This window comes from Emys orbicularis, chromosome 2 (assembly GCF_028017835.1).
Source record: "Emys orbicularis isolate rEmyOrb1 chromosome 2, rEmyOrb1.hap1, whole genome shotgun sequence".
Classification (NCBI taxonomy): Eukaryota; Metazoa; Chordata; order Testudines; family Emydidae; genus Emys; species Emys orbicularis.
Genome location: NC_088684.1, coordinates 290,639,786 through 290,667,095, shown reverse-complemented (window position 1 = coordinate 290,667,095; position 27,310 = coordinate 290,639,786). Strand labels below are relative to the sequence as shown.

The 27,310-nt window shown below is 48.5% G+C and overlaps 1 protein-coding gene across 1 annotated transcript; it reads left to right on the top strand.

Moving 5' to 3' along the window:
* Positions 1 to 7,764: 7,764 nt before the first annotated feature.
* KLHL40 (kelch like family member 40) lies at positions 7,765 to 24,985 on the top strand. The gene is made up of 6 exons (XM_065399739.1): positions 7,765 to 8,910; positions 15,624 to 15,784; positions 18,580 to 18,687; positions 21,289 to 21,474; positions 23,002 to 23,148; positions 24,874 to 24,985. The coding sequence occupies exons 1-6, from the start codon at positions 7,765 to 7,767 to the stop codon at positions 24,983 to 24,985; spliced, it is 1,860 nt and encodes a 619-aa protein (XP_065255811.1).
* The last annotated feature ends 2,325 nt before the right edge of the window (positions 24,986 to 27,310 follow it).

Here is a 27,310-nt window from a genome sequence, read left to right as displayed (position 1 = left end):
AGATGAGAAGAGGATTGGCCCAGACACCTCAGCAGCAGCATCACTTCCTCCCGGCCTTCCAGGCCAAGACCCCTGCAAATGGGGCTCTCCAGCATTATTTGCAGTCAAGCTACTGTACCTCACCCATGTACAAATCTTCTAGCTTAAATAAAGATTTTCCACAAGACTTTAATAGGCTTTTAATATGCTAAGAACATATGGCAGGCTAAGTTCTGTTAGATCCATTTAATAGATTCTAAGACCTGGTCATCTCGTCTGACCTCCTGCATAACACAGGCAGTAAGTTTTCACCCACTGATCCCAGCATCTCAAGCCCATAACTTCTAGTTGAGCTAAAGCATTCAGTCCTTTTGCAAGACACACTTGGTGTTTCAGAAAAAGGCATTTCTGTAATGCACCGGGCTAATTGTTCTCCCCATAGGAAGGGAAGGATTCCTTCCTGTTCCCAAGAAGAGAGGAACATCTTATACCCTGAAGCATGCAATTTGGCTACTGTTTTATCCTATCTAACTATAGCTTCGTAGTAGGGATCGAAAAATTACCCAGCCCTTCACTAATGCATTCTGGGTGCTATGCATATGTTTCAATCTAATCTCTGTATAACATAGAGTGACCAGATGTCCCGATTTTATAGGGACAGTCCCAATTTGTGGGTCTTTTTCTTATATAGGCTCCTATTACCGCCCACCCCCCACCCCCGCCACCCCCATCCCCTCCTGATTTTTCACATTTGCTGTCTGGTCAACCTAGTATAACAACAGAGGCCAACATTAAAACTATATAAACCCCCCCCACATTTTTAAAGCCCCTCAAATGATTAGGACTGGAGAAAATGCTTGACAGTGACAGAGAGCTCGGCCTTCAGCTTGCAAGAAATAAAACAGAGGTGACTTGATTGCGGTATATAAGTCCCTTCAAGGGAAGAAAATACCAAGTACTTAAGGGCTCTTTAATCTAGCAGAGAAAGGCATAACAAGAACAAATTCAAGTTGGAAATTAGGCACAAATTTTAAACAGTGAAGGTGATTAACCATTAGAACAAATTCCCAAAGGAAATAGAGAGACAGGATGGGAAGAAACATTGCAGGGATTCTCCATCACTTGATGTCTTCGGATCAAGATGCCTGTCTGGAAGGTGTGCATTAGTCAAAATCAAGTTATTGGGCTCAATACAGGGGTAACAAGGTGAAATTGAGGGATTTGTGCTATACAGGAGGTCAGACTAATGGTGCCTTCTGCCCTTAAATTCTATGACTCTACGAATGAATACGGCCAGCAGCAGTGCCGGAAAGAGCAGGGGTTTCCAAACATCTATGCTGAAGATGGATGCAAAGAAGTCAGCATCAGTGAGGGCTCAATTCTTCTGCAGAACAGGCCCTGAGCCTCTCTTTTTGAGTTCCTCTAACATCAATTACATTTTTAAGTCTATTTAGTGCTGGTGAATCATAGAATATCAGGGTTGGAAGGGACCTCAGGAGATCATCTAATCCAAACCCCTGCTCAAAGCAGGACCAATCCCCAGACAGATTTTTACCCCAGTTCCCTAAATGGCCCCCTCAAGGATTGAACTCACAACCCTGGGTTTAGCAGATCAATGCTCAAGCCACTGAGCTATCTCTCCCCCACAAAGGTGCCTGAATGACAGCCTGGGAGAGCGAGGCTTTGTACTGACCTCCCGAATGTTCACTTACAAGCAACCATAGTGCAAACGTCTCACCCAACGTTCCACCAATATGCTTCGAGCCTGACTTGAAGGGCGCCACCTATAGGGCTAGGAGAGTAGTGCGACCTCCATGACATTTCTGGTGTTGGTTTCCGTGACACAGATACCGGTCCCCTAGGAATCAAACAGAGACCCACTTGTTTACTTTGTCTTGCCCACTGAAAAGGCTTAGGATCAAATTCATACAAGTGACTGAGAAGTAAGAAACTCCAACCACTCAGCCATTGAGATCCTCCATATAATGCTTGAGTGATTCTGACAGATTCACAGTCTGAGCCGGTGATGTGAATGGATGAGCAGATGCGCTCACAGAACCAAAGGGCAAATTCTGAGGTTTACTCTGAATGAAGTTGATAGGCAAACACACACGCTGATCCGCTGAAATATGTTGTGTGGCTTTGGGAAACTGCTCCCTTGAAATATACTGGATTAGTGCATGTGGGTGTGTTTTATACATACAGATACGTCAGAGGGGAGGATGATCCTGAAGGAAAACATAAAATCATCACCGATAAAGTTTGCAGATGACACCGAGCTTGGGGGAGTGGCAAACAACGAAGAGGCCAGGTCACTGATGCAGAGTAATCTGGATCGCTTGGTAAATTGGACACAGGGAAACAATAGACTTTTGTAATATGGCCAACTGTAAATATATTCAACCAGGAACAAAGGATGTTGGCCTTGCTTACAGGATGAGGGACACTATCCTGGGAAGCAGTGACACTGAAAAAGATCTGGGGAGTTATGGTGCACATGATCTCCGAGTGCAGTGCTACAGCCAAAAGGGGTAATGCAACAGTTCCCAAACTATGGGTCGTGACGGGGGTCACTCCGTCAGCGGATGGGGGTGCAGCAATTCTGAGTGTGCGGGATTGTAAAATAGCATCCTTTGCACAGCATGACCTTGCACGTATGGCATACGCAAGGTCACGCCGCATGGAGGACGCCATTTTGCTCTACAAAATGGCATCCTCCGTGGAGCATGACCTCATATACATGATGTGTGTGAGCTCATGCTGTGTGGAGAACGCCATTTTAAAAATGAGTCCTCCAGGCGGTCTGGGGTCACAGGAAGCAATACGTCTGAAAATGGGGTCATGAAGGGAAAAAGTTTGGGAATCACTCGGTTAATGCATAAACAGGGGAATCTTGAGTAGGAGTAGAGAGGTTATTTTACCTCTGTATCTGGCACTGGTGTGACCACTGTGGAATACTGTGTCCAGTTCTGGGGTCCACAATTCAAGAAGGATGTTAATAAATTGGAGGGGGTTCAGAGATTATTGTATAATCTCATAAAACCCACTCAGATGCCAGCCCCTACCCGAACATAGGTTCTGCTGCTGGGCATCCTTGGTACATGTTTCTTGGTACAGCCAGCAGCCCCCGAGATGCCAAATTTACCCATCAGTAACAGCAACATAGTCAGAAGAGTCACGTCTCCTCTTTGTGAAATGCAGGTCTCCTCCAGATGGAGGCTGAAGATGTATCGAGTTGCTTCGTGCTGATCCCTTGGACTGGCCCCAGGAGGTTCGAGCCAGGGCGCAGACTATTCAGAGCAGTCAGAACTCATCCAGCCACGGGTGTCAGAATGAATGACTCAAGTGGCAACGCTTTGTGTGACAGTGCAGGGCAGTACTGCCTTCGGTGCACTTGGAGAAAAAATAATCCATTCCCTAAGAGTCTAAATTTATCCCGCAGCTGCACCTGCTGGAACGTTCAGCCGGAGCTAATCTTAGAAACTGGCTGAGGGAGCAATCTGCTGGAGAGACACTTAATGAAAGATCTGGTACTTTCCCCCCCACACACATGAGGTTAACCCCACTCCTGTCTTGCTAAGCTACTGCTGATGTTAGACGCTAGCCTGGTGTAGGGGAAAGCGTGAGGAAGGCCTGAGTTCTAATCCCGGCTCAGTGCACGGCTTGGGGCTGAACAATCTTTCATTCACTGGCCATTTTAAAATCAAGATTGGATGCTTTGCTAAAGGATCTGCTCTAGTTCAAACAGGAATCATTTCGGGACAATTCCCTGGCCTGTGTTACACAGGGGGTCAGACTAGATGATCACAATGGTCCCTTCTGGCCTTAGAGTCTATGAATCAAAGTCACATTTGGTCCCAGTTTCCTCACCTACGCAATTCTGTGGGGATGGGGAATTCTGGCACTTGCCCATCTCCCTCACAGAGGTGTTGTGAGGCTCGCTTACAGGTGTCAATGCTAAGCATTATCGTGTTTCACTCCTCCCGTGATCAGGTTCTCTGGAAGGACCAAGAATGGCAGTCTCCACCAGGAGATGCCGTTACAAACAATCGTTGCTTTAATTACATGTGGCCAAAATCCAAAATGATCCCAACAAATTCCACCATTGCACAATCATCAGAGGACAAAAACTTTTCACAGCAGCCAGATTATACCATTAACACCACTATTCTGCACTGATGTAGGGACCGATCCAAAACCCACGGAAGTCAATGGAAAGACGCCCGTTGACTTCAATGGGTTTTGGATTAGGTTCTTACACCCTACGCAAATCCACTGAAATCAATGGAGAATTCAATTCGGCTTTTGGTCCGGTGTGTCGCTGTGACCCCATGTGGGACTCCAGAGTGAAAGAAACCATGACCTATGTATATTTCAGGATCATTTTACTCCATATTTACTCATTTACTCCTTCTCATAACACAAGAACTAGGGGTTACCAAATGAAATTAATAAGCAGCAGGTTTAAAACAAACAAAAGGAAGCATTTCTTCACATAATGCACAGTTAACCAGTGGAACTCCTTGCCAGAGGATGCTGTGAAGGCCAAGACTATAACAGGGTTCAAAAAAGAACTAGATATATTCATGGAGGATAGGTCCATCAATGGCTATTAGCCAGGATGGGCAGGGATAGTGTCCCTAGCCTCTGTTTGCCAGAAGCTGGGAATGGGCGACAGGGGCTGGATCACTTGATGATTACCTGTTCTGTTCATTCCCTTTAGAACCTGGCATTGGCCATTGTCAGGAGACAGGATACTGGGCTAGATGGACCTTTGGTCTGACCCAGTATGGTCATTCTTATGTCCTGCTCTCTGGAACTGGGTTAGGTCCAGTCTCAATGAATTGCTTCACCTTATGACCCGGAAGCATAAATAAATAACACACTAATAAAACTGAGATGATACCATTCAAGAGGGACAAAGAAAAGAACAGGATCTAGAGAGATTAAGGACATGAGTAAAACATGAGATTCAGCTTGGCAAAGTGCAAACTAATGCATCACGGGGAAAATAATCCAAAACCCAGATATTCAGTGGCAGGGAGAATTTGGATCCCGGCTTTGAGCAGCCCCAGTCCCCAGCCACAAAAAGCAACACTACAGCCGACACGCAGCTTACAAAATCAGCTCCTAAAACGTTGCCGTTTAAAAGCCACAGAAGAAGCTGCCTGAAAACGACAATCACAGTAGCTGAGCAGAGACAGCAGGGTAAGAGCATTCTAAGGGCCATGTTCCAATCTGTCACTCACCCACTGCTGGGCATGCGGGAGTCAGCAAGGCATCAGATATGTTGTGTGTATAATGGCCATGCAGCCCACTCCCAGCCGGCTAAAAAGCAAGCCCTGCATTGCAATGGGTTGTGTCTTTCTTGAACTCCAAGATGCAAAAATATCCAATAGAACCAAAGAAGATGAAAAGCTCTAGCAATGATGCCCTCTTTCCCACCGTACAGTTGTAGGAACTTGCTTGCATAGCTTAAACCCATCTGAGCCAAATGGATCCAGTGCTCCAGCAGCAGATGAGAAACATCCAGGTCCCTGGCTTACAGACTCCTTGAGCTTCTGCCAGTTCAGTGACGGCCCTTAGGACAATGTGCTGTTTCCATCAGCTTTGGTGCATGAGCAGAATGGGATGCAGCTGTATTTGGGCTGTAATAAAAACTGGTTATCAGTCAACTAGACTGATAGGGTAATATCTGAGACTGTTGTTATCACAAGCTCGCTGACACTTTGCAAGGTTCTAGTATCTTGTAGCGTCTCTGTTGTCTTCCATTCATTTCAGATCATTAAACAATTGGATGTTTCCCCCCATCTTCTAGATGGACAAATTGTTCCACATATAACAAGATGGAGATCTGGGCTTAATTCCTGGCTCTTCCTCAGACTTCCTGTGTAACCTTGGGTGGGTCACCTAGTCCCAGATTTTCACACTCACTCAACCACCCAGCTGCTCCCTTTCTGAATAATGGGTCTGGTGTTTGGATTCCAGGCCAAACCAGGACTTGGTTTGATGGTACCGAAGTCTCAAGAGCTGTTCTCACAGGCCTCCATCCCCAAATTACAACACTTTGGTGAGATCAGTTGCTCTTAGGTGGCTTCCACCACCAATGATGGAAAACTCAGGAGAGCTCTGCCACCTCTAACTGCACCCAGATTAAATCTAGAAGAAGAGGCCCTTTTAGGTCTGGAGCCATCCAGAGCCCAAAAACAACAGTGGTAAATTCAAATCTAAAGCCCAGTCTATGCAGAAATGGCACCGAGTTACGAAAACCTGTCTCTACGTAAAATTAGTTAAATCGGGAGGGGGAGGGGAAAGAGGTGCAGGTTAGGGGGAAGGGATTGACCTGTGTAACGGAAACGTTGCTATGCAACTCGATGTCTAAGTCTAAACTATAACTATAGAGTGATAACATCATGGTGATTCTAATGGTTTGTCCATTGTAAAATGCTCCCGTGAGCTTTTTGAGCCGTCACAATTTTGCTCTATTACGGTAACAATATCTTGGCAGCCATCTCAGAGCACCGCGGGTGTCGTGATGCTACATACCCTGGCCACTGGAAATGCCACAGAGACAGCAGCAGAGCTGGCCCCCAAACAGGATCATCTTTCTTAGAAGTTATTATGAAACATGCGTCCCTTTTTCACCATTGAAAATGTGTGAATTTTTTTCAGCTGGCTGTAGATAGCAGGGAATAGTGGGCAACAGAGAGGGAGGACGGCCCAGTGAGCAGGGTGCCAGTCTTGCGTCCCGGCTCCATCAGATGCTGTGTGACCTTGGACAAGTCACTTAATCTTTCTGGGCCTCAGTTCTCCATCCGTACAATGGGGATAGTAGCACTGCCCTGCCTCCCAGAGGGGGTGGGAGGATAAATACCTTAAAACTGTGAGGCCTGTTCAGACACGACAGTGATGGGGTTCCATAAAAATACAACAGACGGAACAGACCCCAGAGCCTCATCCTCCAAAATCACAGGCCCCTACCACATGTAGGTGCTGTAGGAGAACCTCCTTTAGCTGCTTCCAGTAGAGGGCTATGACACACAGCTGAGCATGTCAAACACTTCTCCCCCCAACAGTTACCCTGGAGCAGGTCACGGGAATGTCTCCCTTCCCTTCCCCTCTGCCTCCAAGAAAATCAACCGTCCAAATGACCTAGACAGCCTTAGCTGTTTCACAATGACAGTACGATACGATACCTCATTGCATATCTACAGATTTAGCATCATAGTGTATTTTTAGCCAGGTGAGTCCTGCACTCAATGTTGAAGAGGGGCAGGTGGCGGGGGAGCGGGGAAGAGGGATAACAAATCCTACAGTTCACCAGCTAGGTGGCCGTTTTTTTCCCTTTCTGATTCATCTGAAGGAAAAGTTGTTTCACCTGCACTATTATGGACGCAGCCAGTCACACGCTGGCCTTCCGGAAAAGCCCAGACCCTTGCAGCACTGATTCATGAGCTGACAGAGCATTCCTGATGGGTCCAGGCTGCACATACAGCTGTTCCCCCAGCCCCCTCCCTTCCCGGTTGTCCAATGTGTCATATTAGAGGGTGATCGGCTTACACATGCTCCAATATGGGTTCCTTAAGCTTTGTGAGGCTGTGGTTATATATAAAGCCCCTCACTGAGGCTGAAGCACACAGCCAGTTGTATTAGCCGCAAGTGCTTCACATTCTTAAGGTTCCAGCTGTCGGGAACCAAGGGAGAGCTGCACAGAGCCGGGTAAGTCTCTTTGCTGGGGGATAGGGGGGAAAAAGGAGACGAGCAAACAAGCCATTACTCCCAAGCATGACGCTGCCAATAGACCAAGCAGAAGAGCTGCGTCTCTACCAGCAGACGCTCCTCCAGGACGGGCTCAAAGACATGCTGGACCACAACAAGTTCCTGGATTGTGTCTTGAAAGTCAAGGGGAAGGAATTCCCCTGCCACCGGCTGGTGCTGGCAGCCTGCAGCCCCTATTTCCGGGCGATGTTCCTTTCAGACATGGAGGAGAGTAAGAAGAGGGAGATCGACCTGGAGGACGTGGACCCCGAAGTCATGCGCAAGATCCTCCATTACATCTACACCTCCGAGCTGGAGCTCACCGAGCAGAACGTGCAGGACATTTTCTCTGTGGCCAACATGTTCCAGATCCCCTCCATCTTCACCGTCTGTGTCTCCTTCCTGCAGAAGCGTCTCTGCCTCAGCAACTGCTTGGCTATCTTCAGGCTGGGCTTGATGCTGGACTGCGCCCGCCTGGCAGTGGCCGCCCGGGATTTCATCTGCGACCGCTTTGCCCTGGTCTCCCGGGATGAGGAGTTCTACCAGCTCTCCCCTGATGAGCTCATAGCTGTCATATCTACCGACTCCCTCAACATTGAGAAGGAGGAGACGGTCTTCGAGGTGGTGATGAAGTGGGCAGAAGCCAAGGACCGCGAGAGCCGGATCCAGGCCTTGCCGGTCGTCTTCGAGAGCATCCGTTTCCGCCTCATGCCCAAGGATTACATCAGGGACCATGTGGAGAAGCACCCCATTGTGAAGTCCAGCCCGGAGCTGCTCAAGAAACTCCAGGTGGTGAAGGACGCCAGCGAAGGCAAATTCATGGTGGTGAAAAAGAAGAAGGTGAAGAAAAGCAGTGAGACGACAGCTGGGGACAACGCCGTCAATGGAGAAGTGGCCGAGGGGGATGATAACGAGGAGGACATCCTCCCGGGGATCTTAAATGACACAATGCGCTTTGGGATGTTCCTCCAGGACCTAATTTTCATGGTGAGCAGTGCCGGGGCGGTGGCCTATGACCCCAGCGCTAACGAGTGCTATTTTGCCTCCATCTCGGCTCAGATCCCAAAGAATCATGTCAGTCTGGTAACCAAAGAGAACCAGATCTTCATAGCAGGTGGACTGTACTACAACGAGGACAACAAAGAGGACCCCATGAGCTCCTACTTCTTACAGGTACCGGCTTCGTTACTCTTTTGCTTCTATGGTCCACTAGAAGGATCGTTGATTTTTAGGTTCTGTATAGCACAAAGCCAATGAAACTCACCGTCATGTGTGTTAGTTGTATTTGGCTTGTGTGTCCCTTATAAAAATGCATGCCACAAGCCTTTATTTGCTCTGTCAGACGTAGAGACTGATTGAATACTGCTCGCTGTTCCGCATTAAGTCAATGGCTTGTTACATAGTGATCTGTAGGCCGTGAAAATATTTAGATACTAGCGTGATGGTACTATAGAAAACTCTGAGACAGACAGATTAGAGAGCGAGAGTGAGCGAGAGCGAGTACTGGGATAGATAGATAGATAGATAGATAGATAGATAGATAGATAGATAGATAGATAGATAGATAGATAGATAGATAGATAGATGTATTGCAAAAAAGTTTGGAATTTCCAAATAGGGCTAATGCAGTGATGACTGGGTGAGGATCCTTGGTCTATGTTACGAGGAGGTTGGACTAGATGATCATAATGGTCTCTTCTGGCCTTGACATCTATCAGGGAGGTTTTTATTTCAAAGCTGGTTTGTCCCTCTCTAGCGGCAACATGTCTTGTGAGCTGGCACCAGGCTAAGCACTGTTTGATTTTGCAGCCTTCTGTTCTCTGCCACATTCATCTGTCTTCTGCCACTGAAAACCGTGCTAGCAGTCTCATTCACTGCTGTCTTAGGGCATTCATTTCCCTAGATAACAGTGCCCTGATGCACGCTGAACCCCAGAAGTAACCAAAGACATCTATGATCAGCGAGAGAGGTGGGAACCAGCCATCTGAACCTAGGCCTGTGCTGTAACTCCAGGCCATCTTTCCCCTCAGCAAAATATGCAGCTAACACGAGGAGCCTGCCTCTCTCCCACTTCCTATGCTCCGGGCTTACAGACACCCAGCAAATCCTGTATCCTCCCTCCAGCACTGACCAATCCCTGTAACTACAATCAGCAATACTCTACAGCTGATGCTCCAGAGGAAAGTGAACAAAGATCATAATGCAAGAAGTAGTTGTGTATAATGCTGCACAAAGCAGAGGGTGTGAAACAAGCCCCTCCCTCCCCCCAATCGGGAACCCCATAGGTATAACGGGCCTGATTCTCCACTTGCCTTCGCCATAGACACCTGCACAGGGTGAGTGTGAAATGTTACTATTCTGACCCAATAGGGTTTTACAACCACTGGGCTCAGGTGTAAGTGCAGGGCCGGCTCTGGCTTTTTTGCCGCCCCAGGCAAAAAAGCCTCCGCCCCCCCCCCGCGGGGGGGGGGGGGGCGGGACCCGGGGGGGGGGGGCGGCTGGAGCCCCGGGGCGAGGGTGGCGAGCCCCGGCGGGGGCTCCGCTCTCCCCCCGGCGGCCGGGGGCAGGGCGCGGGGGGGGGGGAGGGCGGCGAGCCCCGGCGGGGCTCGGCTCTCCCCCCCCCCGGCGGCCAGAGCGCCGGGGGCAGGGCGGCGAGCCCCGGCGGGGTCAGGGCGGCGAGCCCCGGCGGGGGCTCGGCTCTCCCCCCGGCGGCCAGAGCGCAGGGCGGGGGGAGGGCGCGGGGGGGAGCCGCGGCCAGAGCGCCGGGGGGAGGGCGGCGAGCCCGGCTGTGGCCCCGCTCTCCCCGGCGGCCCGAGCGCCGCGCCGCCCCCCTCCAGGTGCCGCCCCAAGCACCAGCTTGGTTGCCTGGTGCCTGGAGCCGGCCCTGTGTAAGTGCCACACACAGAGAAGAAGGCAATGAAGAATCAGCCCCATCCTAGCTGAGTACTTGGGGCTGCCTAGCTTGTCCACTGCATACCAGGGCAAGGACTAAAGGTGAAACAGAAGTGGGGAAGCCAAGGAAGGGGGGAAATTCCACACCCATAGCCGTTTACCTCTTTGCACCGCTGTTCACACTGATTGGAGACATTGATAAGCAGAGAACATAGGCAGCGTTTGTGCTCAGCCTGGGAGAACTAATGAACAAACATTCAAGGGAGCACATTTCTGCTGAGCAATGCCGACTAGTACAGTCGCTGGCAAGGTAATGCCCAGAGATCCCCTCCAGAGTGCCCTTCCCTGCAATTAACAGCTACGCCAATTAACAACCTGTTAGTCTGCTGCTTAGGGAATAGAACAACTCCCTCTTTCCAGTACCAGCGAGTGTGAGGAGTGTGAGTCGGCCCTGCATAGCAAGGAAGGGCCTGTTAAATCTTCATGTCTCCCTTGCCTAAAGCCAAACCTTAACAGCAGAGCTTAAGTCTCTTCATGGTCCTGTTGGCTAAATCGCAGGAGACAGGAGTTCTAGATTTCTAGATGCTGCTCCCAGCTCTGCCACTGCCTGTCTGTGGTGCCTTGGGCAAATCACATAACTGCTCAGTTTCCTCGCCCATAAAACGGGGGCACGGCTAAATTCATGTTTGCGATGTGCTTTGAAATCCCTGGATGGAAGGTGCTATAAAATTGCAAAAGTATTCATTATTACTATTGAACTGTTCCTGTAGCTGACGGTGCCCTTATGAATACAAAGCAGTTTCCAGTCTTTTTCAGTCAGACCTAGAGAGAAAGTTATACCTAAAAACATTGTAACCATACACATATTACATATATGTATCCGGGTCCATCAATATAGGGCAGTGCGTCTGCTGATACAGGCTTCTAGGGGCCCAATTCTTCTCACTGAAGCCAATAGAGTTAGACCAGGGGTAGGTTTAGTCATACAAGTTGGACAGACAATGATAAAAAAGGAAAGTTCAGATGCTGATTACAAAAAAAAAGGGTCATAAATCCAGAAGTCTTGCAAATTTTAATATGAATGGTTATTCAGCTAAAAATTCATATCTGGAAGTGCATTGTTTTCTCTTTGCCATTTGTTATTCTCAAGTAAAATAAACTTCAGTCACCCAATCAGGAAGAAGACATAATAGCATGTGACTGGTCACATGCCATAAATAACAAATAAATAGGCTGAAAATGTATAAATAGGTAACATACACAGAAATTAAGATCATGAGAGGTACTCAGATGCTTTGGTGATGTGGGCCATATTGAATCTGGGTAGATAGCTGGATCTGGATATGTCATAGTTAAAGCAGGTCAATATTTTTCCAATGGAACAGTTTTCCATCGGAAAATACTGATTTGACTAAATCAAAATGTTTCATGGTAACGTGTTGATTAAAAATTTCAACAGGAGATTATCAAAAAATTTCATTTTGAGAACTTTGAAATGTTTTGTTTTGATTTTATCATGTTGACTTACGTGCTATGTTAATAGTATTATATCATACCATACTGCAGGTCATAGTGAAATGATAGAGTCAAAATTAAACATCTCAAAATATTTAATTTTGCAAAAATTTCCAAGAATTTTTGACTTTTTATCCCATTTCAGAACAAATCCAAATGTCAAAATCACAGAATTTCCTGCAGAAACAGAAATCCCATGTATTCAGTCAGCTCTAGTCACAATTCACAATGAATATTAGGGGCAGGACCTAGGCGCTCAGGTACTACAGTGATGAGAACATATATAGACTGGAATAAGTATTATTCAACCACCTTTACTCTTGATGCAAAACCCATTAGCGCTCTTTGCAGTAACTAGCATCTCTCCAGGTGTGGTGTGAGGGTCAGCTGAGCGCAAGAGATCCCCTAGCCCCTGGTTCTTAACCCATGGCCCAATCAGGACACAGCTGTGGCCCATGTGACATCCTCAGGGCCATACAGGTATTATATATATTGTGTGGATGCAGCCCACAATGGTAAATAGGTTGAGAACCACTGCCCTAGACAATACTGTCTGCTCACAGGTACCACATTCTGCTTTTGTACATTAATTCCCACTGCTCATCTCCAGCATGGCACCATCTCTTCCCCTCTCACACCTGATCATTAGAAAAAAACAACAAAGGAACAGGGGAAGCCAGTCAACTTATAAAGTGACATTTATTTTCAGTGGCCACCTAATGTATTGGCAGAAACTGGATGCCTTGAGGGAGGTGGGTCTTTAGCTACAGGTCTAACAAAAAGGTACTGGTAACCTTGGAAAGAATGTATACTGGGCTGTCAAGACAGGTCATTCCTGTAGATGGCCCTCAAAGCCTTTAGCATTGTATATACTATGAAAAATAATGCCTTTCCCAGAACACTCTCCCTCTTCCCTACTCTTTATGCCATTATTCCATCTTCTCCTGTTATTTGTTTCCCACAAACTTTAGGCTGTAAGGCCCTGGGACAGGGGTGGGGATGGGGGGGGGGGGGGGGGACTGCTCTGCTCACTACTCGGCAGCTCCTCCTTGTGGCCCCATCTGGGGAATTAGCTCTGCCACCTGTGGCTACTCAGTCTGTTGTTCCCCTCAGCTACTCCATGGCCTCTCATGCACTCGGAGTGGCAGCAGTGTCCTCTTCATAGCTTAGCCCTCCAGCCAAGTCACATTAAAATCCTTCCTGCTTCCAGAGTATCACAAGCCATTTGAGGCAAACTGTCCCAAGGGGTCTGCTCCCCACTGCCTGGTCTGCACCACTCCCCCAGTGGCTGGTAGGGGAACCCGGGCCCACCCTCTACACCAGATTCCAATCCAGGGACCCTCAACCCAGCAGCTCTGGGCTTTGACTCTCCCTGCCCTTACTGCTTTAGTCTGGAGATACAGCTCCATCTTAAGGCTAGGTCTACACTACCCGCCTGAATCGGCGGGTAGAAATCGATCTCTCGGGGATCGAATTATCGCGTCTCGTCGGGACGCAACAATCGATCCCCGAATCGACGTGCTTACTCCACCAGGGGAGGTAGGAGTAAGCGCCGTCGACGGGGAGCCGCGGAGGTCGATTTTGCCGCCGTCCTCACAGCGGGGTAAGTCGGCTCCGGTACGTCGAATTCAGCTACGCTATTCGCGTAGCTGAATTTGAGTATCTTAAATCGACCCCCCCCCCCGTAGTAAAGACCTGCCCTTAGTCTCTCCATGCTTAGTCTGGAGAGACCCTGAAGCAACAGCCCATGACAAACAGGGCTTCAGGCAACAACTAAAGCAGACGCTCCCTGCTGCGGAGTCCCACAACGCTGGCTGGAACAACCGCTGAGCAATGCAAGGTCACTCGCCTGCCCCTCTCTGTGCTCAGCAAGGCTCAGAATAAACAAGCTGCTCCCCTGGTGCGGAGAGAACTGGACGAGCTGTGCTCTAGCACCAGCGTGAGCGAGCGAGCAGCGCCACACTATCAACGGTATCTAGCTGGGCCCCCATCAGCCCCAGGGTCTGGGCACCTCCCAACCTTTATCCTCACAGCACCCCGAGAGGTAGGGCAGTGCCACTGTCCCCAGGGGGCAAGGAGCGGCGCAGTGATTTGCTCAAGTTCACACAAGGAGAGCAGGGAAGTGAACCCAGGTATCCTGCTCCCAGGCTGGCAGCCTGACCACCGCGCCCCGGTTTCATCCAACCCAACACAGCCTGTCACCAGAACCAGACGCTCAGACCCGGGGCCCTGTCATTTTGGGTCCCCTCTTGAGCTGTAGTGAGCACCACCAGCTCCCATTGACTTTAGTGGAAGTGATGGGTGCGGTGCACCTCTGAAATGTTGATCAATCAGCTCTCTGTGGCTCAGTGCCCCATCTATAAAATGGGGATAATACACATCCCTGTCTGAGTCAAGAGCTTTGATCTTTGCACCAACACACCAATTTCATAGAAATATACATTTTTATGCACGCACACGCCCCCTACCCCATGTGTATATAGGATCAATACCAATATCTTATGCTCCCTCCCCCTGGCTCTGCAGCTACAAATAATTAGCAGACATTATTGCCAGTGCAGTGTTGCGATTCCCCCGGCACAAACAGGGAAGCAAGCAAAGAGAGCCAGATCGGTTTCCGATTCCAGTAGAAGCAAAGGACGAGAGTGCAAATTGATCATTGCCAGGCGGGAAAAGCACGGAACCATCATTTTATTCTTACGTTACTCAGGGGAGTGGGCTGCATTACGGACAACACACAGTTAACTCCCATTGCCGAAAGCTATTCTGATGAAATCTCTTTTGGAGGCTGGGAGACGGAGCTAAAGCTGAGGTGGTTGTGGCATGTGAGCTCCTCCTGGCACAATGATTGCTCAGTAACTGAAAAATCCGAGACCAGCTTAGCCCAAGGAGACTGAGCTGTATATAAATGTACCAAGTCATCGTAGAGTGGCCTTCCGTGAAAAGAACAGAGGCCATTCCTACAGGTCACTTGGGTCCTGTTTATCGCCATACATGTAGGAGCCCCCATCATGGAGCAAGACCCCCCTGTGCAAGGCGCTGTACAAGCCCCAGAACAAAAAGACAGTGCCTGCCCAAAGACTTTGCAAGCTTAGTATAAGACAAAAGCCAGCAGGTGGATACAACTGGAGCACAAGGAAACAAGCAAGGAAAGGACCCACAGAGAATCTCCACCCTGGGGCTGCTTGCAGGAGGCTGCAGAACTGGGCGTGCCCTTTGGTACCTGTAGGAATGGGCTCTGCGCTTTGTCACTGCGCACTTGGCCCCTGATATTTTATTTTAATTTAGCAAATTGACAGAGTAAGAGTAAGCAAATCCATTCTTTATACGTCAGCGAGGGACTGGCACATAGAATCATAGAATACCAGGGTTGGAAGGGACCTCAGGAGGTCATCTAGTCCAACCCCCTGCTCAAAGCAGGACCAACCCCAACTAAATCAGTGCATACTGTACCCTCATGGCTATTCGTTTCCTTGCAGTATGATCACCTGGACTCTGACTGGCTGGGCATGCCCCCTCTGCCTTCCCCCCGCTGCCTCTTTGGCCTGGGAGATGCAGAAAACTCCATTTTCGTGGTAGGAGGGAAAGAACTGAAAGAAGGAGAACAGACCTTGGACTCCGTCATGTGCTACGACCGACTGTAAGTGCCTGGGAAGCAAAGCAGCTGGGCTGGGGTGTAAGAATGAATCAATCTATACAGGGCCCTAAAAATTGAAGTAACATCTAGAGACAGTCTCCGAACGCTAGATCCAGTCACCCCAGCAACTGGAATTGTCCCAAATCCAAATCCCTCCCTTGTGGCTCTGATCCATCTCCGGTACCATCTGTTGGGTTTATTGCAATTGAAACCTCCAAGGAAAAGGGGATTGAGGCCATTAAGGGGCAGCCAATCAACACTAATTTTATCAAGGGCCAGACTATGCCTTTGGCTATGCTCACACAGGAACTGCCCGGAGAGCTCAGAAGGCAGGATATGGCCCTTAATGTTTTGGGCGCCGGGGCAGTCTCATAGGTGTAACAGCCCTAAGAGGACAGCCGTCAGCAAACAAGCACCTGGTAGATGGCCATGGGCAACAAAACTGGGCTCTGGTCACAACCGCAGTTTAGGATGATGCCGAAAAAGGGATTCAGAGTCTCTCAAACCCAGACCACTCAAGGGTCCAGATTCTCCAAGGTTTTGTGGAGGATACTCAGAGGATCAGGCCCACTGAGAATTTGTTGGCCTCTTTTTACAACCAAACTTGAAATGAAACGTTTTCTGGAGGACTGCAGCCCCTGCCCCCAATACACCCCATAGTGTGCTATTCTGTGCCACCCAGCTGTTGAGCATCATATGCTCAGAAGCATGAACATCAGTTGCCCTTGCAATCTCAATCCCAGCGAGCGTAGCTGTGGACAAGAATAAGTGATGCAAGTGACTGCTTAGGGCCTCAGGTGTTATGGCGCCGTGCACTGATCTGGCACCAAAAGAACCAGCCTGATTTCCCTCCCCTCTGGCAATGAGACCAGAAAGGGAGAGCCCATGCTACCAAATTCTCCTTTGTCTCTGGGAGCAGAGAAGGTGGCGTCATACCAGTCATTTCCCTGTAAAGCTCGTTGCCTCATTACTATCATGCAGCAGTGAATTCCCAGGGTTAATTATACATTGCGTAAAGTATTTCCCTTTCTCTGTTTCGAGGTATTTGCATTCCAGTTAGGTTGAGAACCATGCTGCATGGTTCGAAAAATTAAAGCATACACCCACCCCTCCGGCTCTTATATTTTCCATAATCCAGTCATCCAGTGCAACCCATTATGGACTCAGCTGTTAATGAGCAAGAAGCAATGAGTCGTCTGGGAAGATGGAGGTTCACCCACTTCCATCCAAGACTAGGATAGCACATAAAAGATATGGTCTAGGTCAAACAAGAATTATTTGGGGGAAGTTCTATGGCCTGTATTATACAAGAGATCAGACCAGATGATTACAATGGTCCCTTTGGGCTTTATCATCTATGAATCTGTGAATCATAACATCTCCATTCCCAATACTTAACTTTAATCTACCCTGCAGAAAGCCACATGTCCCATGTTCTTCTCAATGGAAAAAAGCATCAAACTGTCTTTTCCCACTAATCTAGCAACCACTCCTGGAAATACAGGAGCTGCCCAGCTTCCCCACAGTGGTTAAGACTAATCTTAGCATATGCTTTGTATCGTGCACTATGAACTGCCTGAAGTATTAAATCTCACTGAAAGGCAAACAGAAATGCCAAACAATCCTTCCCCATCTGCCTGCAATAAGCTGGAATAGCTAGTGAGCTGGAGTCTTTTGCTCAGTTTATATTTAGACATGTCTGCACTGTTTTATTTAGGCATGTCTGTTTCATAGGCAGAGATTTCAAACCAATTCCCCTTCCTATCAACCATGGAGTTTATCTAAAACTCTCTTGGGGAGGAGGCTCTCTTTGCTAAGTGGCCTGAAGTGCATTTAGCTGAAAAAGACGATAACCAGGAAGAGCTTTCAGATCCTCTTCTAGGCAACTGGGTTTCAAAGTGACCAGCACAATAATCATACACAGCCCCACTTTATTGACAGCTGAAATTTCAGCAAACAGTCTTATCTATTGATAGATGGATTATTCCTGCTTGAATTAGGGGTTAGACTTGGGAGCTCTAAGGCCAATTCAATCCAGAACTTTTCGGTTTCTATGGAAGTGCCTTCCACTGGTCTTCAGTCTGTGGAAAGAGACATTTGTCGGTGTGTGTGAGGGACTGTTTGGAGTGGTGTGTGCAGTGTTTGTATAGCATGGTCGAGTGGCTACAGGATGGGGTCCAGAGATCTCCATTCTAATCAGGGCTCTGACTGTGACCTGCTCTGGAAATGCAGGCGAGACACTTAGGTCCAGATTTTCAGATGCGGCCTCGAATTTTAGGTGCCGCCATATTTGGGTGCCCAACATTAGAAAACGAGAGCCTGATTTTAAGAAGTGCCGAACACCCAACACCCCAACTGAGTGTCACACTCAGTTACCCCCAAATTAGTGGTAACTTCTGAAAATGTGACCCTTAACCTCTCTGTACATCAGCGCCCCCCCCTGTAAAGTCAGGATAATGCAGGAATAGCTGCCTTACAGCGGTCTCAATCAATGAATGTTTGTAAAGTGTTTGAGATCCTGGGATAGAAGGTGCTGTATAAACATGAAGCCAAATACAACAAGCTAAGCGGCCGAGAGGATGCTACAGAAAAGAACGGGCATTATAGCAAGTATCCCGTATGTCGTTTCTTTTTCTTAGTGGTCGACTATGAATTTGTTAATGAGTTTTTAGACTCCATGCACTTTGGGCAGGAACTCCATCCATCCACCTACGGGGTTGGAAAACACCTCGTGCCTTCTGGATGCTACCACCCAACTAAACAATATAATACCCTTGCTTTCCATAATCCTTATACAGGTCATTTAAATGGGGCGAGTCAGATCCGCTCCCCTATGCGGTCTATGGCCATGCTGTGGTATCAGACAAGGATCTAATCTACGTCATAGGAGGCAAAAGAAGTGACAAGTAAGTGAAAGAACAAGGGATATAAAAGGTGTGGGAGGGGCAAAACATCTCTGATGGCACATGGGTTGGGCTGTTTCCACATCCTAGGTCATGTCTAGAAGAAGGAAGTCGCGGAGGGAGCTCTGTTGGGTACATAAGTAGCGTTCTAGGGTAACCAGCAGATTAAGGAGTGGAGGGGAACAGATGGATCAAATGGGGCTGGGGGGCTAAGACGTGGAACCTTTCACTTCCAGGCCTCTGGTCTGAGTCCAGCCTTGATTGTGTTGCTAAAGTTTCCCTCAGGGCCCTTGGGCCCCCTGTCTAACTCCATTGAGATCAATGGGAGATCTGCACAAGGATCAAAGACGATATAAGGCCACAAGGCAGAAAGCATATCCTCCTCCCTCCCCATATAAACAAGCATAACAAATAGCAGGAGAGGACAGAAGAGACATGAGAATCCCCTTAGCAGGGAAGCTGCCTGGCATCAAACCAAGGAGCTCTGCCCGGGAGAAGGCTGGTCTGGCCCAGCAAGGCCCAACTGTCGCAGCCGCAGCAGTAGTCAACAACCTCACCAAACATTCCCTCAGGCCCAGCTGCCACTTATTATCTGCAGGGAACAAGGCCTCAGCATAACCTGCTGCCTTCAATGAAAATTCCAGCCATTGTAAAATAGCAAAAATAAATATTGACAAAATAAGCCTGGCCTACCACAGCAAAGATCGGCCCTGCGCCAAAGAGATTACAGGCTGGAAAGAGGGTATATACACAGCCAGATACCTCCTAGATTGGAAGCTCTTTGGGGCCGGGACTCTTTTTAATTTCTGGTACAGCATCAAATTTCATCATCAGTACGTAACAAATAAGACCTGCTGCCGGGTGCATGCATGCAGATCCCTGATTTGCATATAGCTAGACAGACACATAGCTAGCAATGATGGGTTTGGGCCCTTTGGGGCGTCACCTGATGTGCTGGGGTGCCACTCAGTCAGCCTATTCTGCCAGCCGGGGTCCCCTTTATCTGGGCAAGGCTCACAAGCCTCTTCCAGCCAAGCACACAGGCAGGGCCATGCCCAGCTGCACAGAGAGACAGAGATCGGCTCTGGAAAGATTCAGCCTTAGGGGCTTGCCCCGACACTCTGGTGCCCACTCCCTTTAAGGGGTACAAACCCAATGGTTTTATGAAATTCGCCCCCTCCCTCAATGTGGAGGGAGATATGCACAACTTCTTGCCCCCCCCCCCAGTTAAAAATTACATCAACTGGGTTATATTATAAACAAGAAATAAGTTTATTAACTACAAAAGGTGAATTTTAAGTGACTAGAAGAGATAACAGAGAGAACAAAGCAGATTACTGAGCAAATAAACCAAAGCACGCAAACTAAGCTCAATATACTTAAGAAACAGGTTATAAAATGTAATTTCTTACCCTAAATGCTATTTTAGGCAGGTTGCAAAGTTTCTGGGGTTCAGAGTTCCAGTTCTATTTCTTTTCAGACTGGACCTCTGTTTCCCTTCCAGTGGAAAGTTACAAGAAGTCCCAGGTAATGTTTAGTATCACGTGACAAGACCACCTGACTGTAGAATCAGAGCATCCATGAGTCAGTGGCAGTATGGAGCGTCCGCAGGAAGGCCAAGCCTTTTCACAGTCCATTGTCCTCTCTGATGGGCCATCAGCCCTGTCTGGCTTTTCCATGGTTGTACCTGAAGTGTTGGCAGTGGGCGTCACCCAAAGTAGCATAGTTGAAATACAGACACACAGTCAATATTCCTAATTTCAGATATAGAAATGATACAGGCATACACATTGGATAATCCCATTCAGTAAATTATAACCTTTCTAATGATATCTTGCAAGATCCATCTTGCATAAAGTACATCTCAGTTATGTCATTCATATCATAAGCATATTTTCATAAAGAATATGGAGTGAAATGTCACATACACAACATCAGGGTGCAGAGGCGCTGATGCCATGGGTGCTCTGGGGCTGGAGCACCACGGGGAAAAATTAGCGGTTGCTCTGCACCCACCGGCAGCCAAGCTCCACCCTCCTCGCCTCCCGCCCCCGAGCACGCTGTGTCCCCATTCCTTCCCCTCCCTCCTAGCGCTTTCCACCCCCCCACTGCCTAACAGCTGTTTGGCGGTGCTTAGGACTTTCTAGGAGGGAGGGGGAGGAGCGGGCACGCAGCAAGCTCAGGGGAGGAGGCGGAGAAGAGGCAGGGCAGGGGCAGGGACTTGGGGGAAGGGGGTGGAATGGGGGTTGGGACTTTGGGGAAGGGGTGGAATGGGGGCAGGGCGAGGGCAGTGCAGGGGTGGGAAGAGGCGGTGCAGGGGCGGGTCGAGCACTCACCAGGCAGAGGGGAAGTTGGCGCCTATGCCAGTTGTGTTCATCGTCAATAGCGTGTACTCAAGAAAGGTGCCTGTTGTACAAAGGAAAGACATCTATTGATGTGGGCTCAACAGTAAAATGCACTGGCCCCAATTTCAAGTGTAGCAGCAGAGTCTGTAAGTTACAATCAGCTGCTGACTTAGATCAATACTCCAGAATCCCTCGGCACAATGGAACAGTTCCAGGTAATAATTCTGTGAGGTTGCTTTTCCCTCTTGCCCTTTTTCAGGAAGTGCCTGAACAAGATGTGCGTCTACAACCCGAAGAAGTTTGAGTGGAAGGATCTGGCTCCCATGAAAACCGCCCGTTCTCTGTTCGGAGCAACCGTACACAATGGCAAGATCTATGTGGCAACTGGCGTGACGGACTCTGGCTTGACTGACTCGGTGGAAGCGTATGACATTGCAGCTAACAAGTACGTACCATGGCTCATCCTCGGGATGAAAATGCTATAGCAGAGGTGGCCAACCTGTGGCTCCGGAGCCACATGCGGCTCTTCAGAGGTTAATATGCGGCTCCTTGTATAGGCACCGACTCCGGGGCTGGAGCTACAGGTGCCAACTTGCCAGTGTGCTACAGGGTGCTCACTGCTCAACCCCTGGCTCTGCCCCAGGCCCCAGCCCCACTCCACTCCTTCCCCAAGCCCCCACCCCCTTCCCCTGAGTCTGCCACACTCTTGCTCCCCCCTCCCCCGAGCCTCCTGCACACCACAAAACTGCTGATCCCAGCAGGCGGGAGGCTCAGGGATGGAGGGTTAGGTGCTGATCGGCGGTGCTGCTGGCGGGTGGGTGACACTGGGGGTGGGGCGGAGCTGATGGGGGGCTGTTGATGTGTTACTGGGGCTCTTTGGCAATGTTCTGGCTCTTTCTCAGGCTCAGGTTGGCCACCCCTGTGCTATAGGGAGCAGCTGCAGGAATGTATGAAACAACCTGCCCCCAATCAGCCAACGATTTGGAGCTGTCTTAGCTCCATCCATCCAGTTCCCTGTGCAACTGATGCACCTCTTCACCTGGTGTTAGTTATTGCCAATTGCCAGTGCTGGGCCAGGGGCATTTGTCTAGCACCAGAGGCTTGCTGCAGTATCAATAGCTTGAATGCACGGAGAGCCTGGAGAGTGGGATCACTCAACCAGGACAGAGGCAGAAGGTCTGAGCTGTTGCATCCCCAGGCATTGGGATGGGGTAGCCTCCCTGTCCAGATATCCAGATATATCGCAACTTCCAAGGGCGACTTTCACTTCTCAGCCTGGCGAGGGTGTGAACGAAACTCAGCTGGGAGGGGAGATTTCGGACTCCTTCCTGCTCACTAACAGCTTGATCCCCACTGGCTTCAACGGGCTTGAGATCAACCGCTGAAAGCGCACCGGGCACAGGCCATGTAGCTCTAGGAACTCGGAAGGGAAGGAATCCTCCCAAGGGCTGTAGTAGTCGTCATACTGACCGTGCTGCCCCTCCATGGTTCTGTGTAGTCTCCGTTGCCCTACCCCAAAAACCCCTGGTGAGTCTGGTGCTCTGTAGTATGCAAGGTGGTGCAAACTCTCCCCTCCTACACACACTCAGCATAAGCCCACCAGTCACGTTGTGTAATGCATGACTGGTAGGCACTCAGATGCCCCAGTGAGGAGTGCAGCATAAGAACCTATACAGATAAGAATAGGATCGATTGTTTCTGGTGGTATCCAGGGTCTTCTGCATCTCCCGAGGGGAGTTCAGCATTCCCGAACATCAGGCTGTGGAAATTGGGCACCCCAAACTGGAGGCTGCTTTTGAAAAAACTAGACCTAAGCAACTTGCCTGAGGGCCACACAAGCCGGCGAGTCACACTACTGGGATTAGCACTCAGAACTCACCAGATTCTAGGCCCACATCCATGCTGAGATAGCTGCCCTGATAGAGCGCGCCCAGAACACTTTGCTAACCAGTCTAACCTTTCTGCCCGGCAGGTGGGAGCCCTTCACTGAATTCCCCCAGGAGCGCAGCTCGGTCAGCCTGGTGAGTCTGGCTGGCAGTCTGTATTTACTTGGTGGATTTGCCACAGTGGAGACGGAGTCAGGAGAACTGGTGCCAACCGAGCTCAATGACGTTTGGAGGTAAGAGACATCGCCACTGCGAGCGAAGGGCATGGCTGGGGGCTGAGTTCTTCTGGAGTTTTAACCAGAGGCGGTTTAAAATCCATTCTCTTGCCTTGGTTTTATTGCTGTCCACTGATTGCTCACTTCTCCCCCGTGATTTTAAAAAGATTTAAAAAATGAAGAGGGGACAGAAATGAGGGCCACAAAAATGATTCAGAGGCTGGCGAGAATGCCTGACAGTGAGCGATTTAAGGAGCTCAGTCGGTTTAGCTTATAGAAAAGAAGACTGAGAAATGACAATCACAGTGTATCACCTTCCTGGGGAGAAAATACCAGGTCCTGAAGGACTCTTTAATCGAGCAGAGAAAGACAGAATAAGAGCCAATAGCTGGAAGTTAAAGCCAGACAAATTCAAACTGTAAATAAGGCACTTTCTTTTTAACAGTGCGGGTGATTAACCACTGGAACAAACTAGCAAGGGAAGTGGTGGATTCTCCATCTCTTGGTGACTTCATATAAAGACTGAGTGCGTTTCTGGAAGATATGCTTTAGCCAAACATAGGTTATTGGGCTCAAAACTGGGGTAACTGGGTGAAAGTATATGGCCTGTGTTAGACAGGGGGTCAGACTAGTTGATCATAAAGGTCTCTTCTGGCCTCGAAGTCTATGAAACTGGAAATTTTAAATCACCCTTTAACCAAGGCCTTGTCTGCACTGGAGAAATTTTGCACAACATTTCCCGCTAGTGCTAACTTTGGGGTTGAGCCACTGGTATGTGCTTAGTCTTGGTGCCAAAAGGCAACTCAGTGTTCCAAGCGCCATGCTGACCAAATCTGCTTTGAACCAAGACAAAATACGAGACCACTTCCCAAGCAGGTTGACTGTCAAAACCTAACAAACTTGGGAGGAGAGGGATCTATGGGATGAGATCCTCAGCTGTGTAAATTCCCTGAGCTCCACTGACTTCATTTGAGCTATGGCATTTTACACCAGCTGAAGATCTGTCTCTATCACTTCTCTGGCATGGGATCATAGCAAAGCTAGGTGTGTATTTACCGAGCGATGGTGGTTGTTTAAGTCTTGGGGGCCTCAGTCCAGTCTCCAGTGGAAAAATACCTACTTCCGCAAGACCTCTCTAACTGGCACCCTCGTCAGCAGTCTCAGCAGAGAGACCACTGCCATTCAGTCCTTGGGAAGTGACCTATCCCTCCCCACTAAATGTGGGGAAAGTTGCTAGTAGATGCCTGTACTGTAGCAGTTCTGTGGAGTGAACTTAAGCCTCCAGAACTGTCAGTCTGGCATTTTTCATCAGCTCTAAGAGCCAAATTCAAAGTCTGTTGACTTCAATGGACTTTAGATAAGGCCTAAGTCCATATTCAAATGACAGAAACTGACCAAACAAGTCCTACCTACCAATCTTGGGAGCTGCCATGATATATGGAATCATAGTCCTTAAACAAGAGGCATGTATTAAAGAAAACAAACTACAGCTACTGACACAATCAAACAGGTCTCCACACAGCTTGAGTTCCACTTCTGTCTCTCTTGTTTACCAGACACCACATCCTAGCTGGAACTCTACACACAGAGACATCTAGTGGCTGAATAACATACTGCAAGTAAACACATCACTAGAGCAGCACTGAATCTGACTATTTGTCATAGCCAGAGCTGGGATAGGGAACACAGTTGGTGAGAATAGAGTTCTTTGCTGACCGTAATATTTTGTCTCCCTCCCTTCAGGTATGATGAAGAAGGGAAGAAGTGGGAAGGTGTCCTCAGAGAGATCCAGTATGCCTCAGGCGCCACCTTCGTTCCTGTGCGCATGAATGTTTTACGGTTAACAAAAATGTAAATGACGCGATGATTTATGTTGTTCCTGGGTTTTTCTAAGTTCACATTTATTGATATAAATGGGGTGGGGAGGGATTGTATTGGTTAAGCCAGAGAAACATATCTGTGATTTGTTGCCATTTTACTTCACCCAGCAGGGAAAGAGGAAGGGAAAGAATTAGAATGGATCCTTATAGGAGTTTAAAAGCTAAAGCACTACTTAGAACCCAGATCTGGAGACCGCAAGGAGCTGTGGTGGCCTGAGCGCTGGACTCATTCTATCTCTAGGAGCAGATTTGTTTCCCTCTTCCTGGTCAGGAAAGGAACAGTAACCACATTTTTCCTTCAGGGCAGAATCCTCTGTTTTCCAGGAATTCACATTCTCCCCTTCCCCATTTTCTCCCTCCATCCAACAAGGCCCTTCATCATCTCAACCACTCTTCTGACTGGGGAAGGCTGGAGGCCGATCCCAAAAGAATGAAGCAAGCCAGAATGGCACAAGGGTCACCCATGCATGGGAATCTCAAACTCAGCTCCTCCCCACACCCGGTAGCCAGCCTTACCACATGGGGGTCAGTTGTCTGCAGCAAGGGAAGCAGATCTGTGCTGTAGGCATTTGGAGCTGGTCTGAAGTATGTAGCGCTAAGCAAGGTGAGAAGCCTTGGCCATTCTTTTGAGCGGAACTCACGCTAGAAAGAAAAGAGTAAGTGTGGGAGTGGGTAGGGGGATTTCGCAGGCTGGAACAGCAAACAGTGCACTAGAAAGACAAGGCTAAAAGGAGTGAGCACTGAAGAACAGGTACAATCAGACCAGACCATGATGATAGATGTCTCAGACAGACACACACCCTCGGACTGACCTCCACACCTGCCTTTTGAGTTTTATTTCCTTGGCCTCATTTAATCTTTACATTCAGGTGCTTTCTGCTCCCTTTGAGCAACTGTTACAGAGGCAGAAGGGGGGAAATGCCTTCTTCATGTCATCAGGTATTAGCTCTCCTTCCCACTAAGTAGAGGACCTACACTTCCCTTCATCTTTCTCTGATTCCTAATGTAATTAAATAACCTCTTCTTATTGTCTTTTATGTCCCTTGCTAGGTGTAACTCATTTTGTGTCGTAGCTTTTCTGATTTTGTCCTTACCTGCTTGTGCTATTCTTTTGTACTCCTCCTTAGCCATTCATCCATGTTTCCACTTTTTGTAGGATTCCTTTTTGATGTTCCGGTCATTAAAGACCTCCTGATGGAGCCATATTGGCTTTTTACTATTCTTCCTGCCTTTCTTTTGCATCAATGGGTTAAAAAGTAAAGATAAAGATCTATAACAAGTTGATATATCTATTTGCTTAAGAGCAGTACTTTGATGCCTGCTCCAAGGAGGTGAGGGCTGCAGCCTGGGAGAAATCCTCTTTTTGTGCTAGCAGCTGCAGAAGCAGCTGACTTGTCCCTATAGTCCTGGTAGTTTTATTTCTGTTCAGTTTGATTCATTACCTGGAGTCTGCATCCCCCCACTTCTTCACAACAACAGAACCAACAAGTGCAATGATCGCACACAGAGTTTTGAAAGGCTTTGTTGCATCAAATTTCATTTTTCATAGGGTTGTTTTATATTTACAATGTCACGGAAATGTGTAATGTCCTTTCCTTGTTTTTTCTTAAATCATAGTTTGCAAAATAGATCAGTAAACCTCAAGATCTCATCAGCTTTTGAATCAGTGGGAGCGTCCTACCAATGAAATGTGCATTTTTTAGGCGCCAATAACAGTTTTTGATAGAGAGAAACACAACTGTACTTCTAGTAGACACAAACCTTTGTTGAAGTGAAAGTGTAAGGACTCCAATGTTACCTGACCAGTGTTTTATTTTACAATAAAAAAAAAAAGTGAAAGACACACTGTGTTTATGAGTGTGTGTGTGACAGAGAGAGATGACCATTCCATAGCAACTAAACATTAGAATCAAATTGCAGCTGCATTGAGCAGGTTTGGAAACTAGTTGTCATGAGCACAGCAAGCCTGGGTGCTAGGCAACCCAGCAAGCTCAGCTGATCCCCCTGAGCCTTCTCCAAATGGTCCTGCTTCCTAACTGGGCGCAGGAGCCAGCAGCCCGCTACTTGAGTCTGGCAGCTTCAGTGGCCGCTCAACGTGTACCATGCCGGCAGTGTTTGCCCTGTTTTTGCCTCCGCTTCCTGCTCCAGCCCTGTTCCTGCCTTGCCCCCTGCCCACTTCAGTCTAGTCCTTCCCTTCCTGCTCCCATTATGACTCAGGCTACATCTACACTACAGGGGGGGGTCGATTTAAGATACGCAAATTCAGCTACGCGAATAGCGTAGCTGAATTCGACGTATCA

Excerpts from the sequence above, each read along its gene's own strand:
- KLHL40 (XM_065399739.1), top strand. The coding sequence starts at position 7,765 with ATGACGCTGCCAATAGACCAAGCAGAAGAGCTGCGTCTCTACCAGCAG. Across the intron at positions 15,785-18,579 it reads GTCATGTGCTACGACCGACT|GTCATTTAAATGGGGCGAGT; the intron begins GTAAGTGCCTGG and ends ATCCTTATACAG. Across the intron at positions 21,475-23,001 it reads TATGACATTGCAGCTAACAA|GTGGGAGCCCTTCACTGAAT; the intron begins GTACGTACCATG and ends TCTGCCCGGCAG.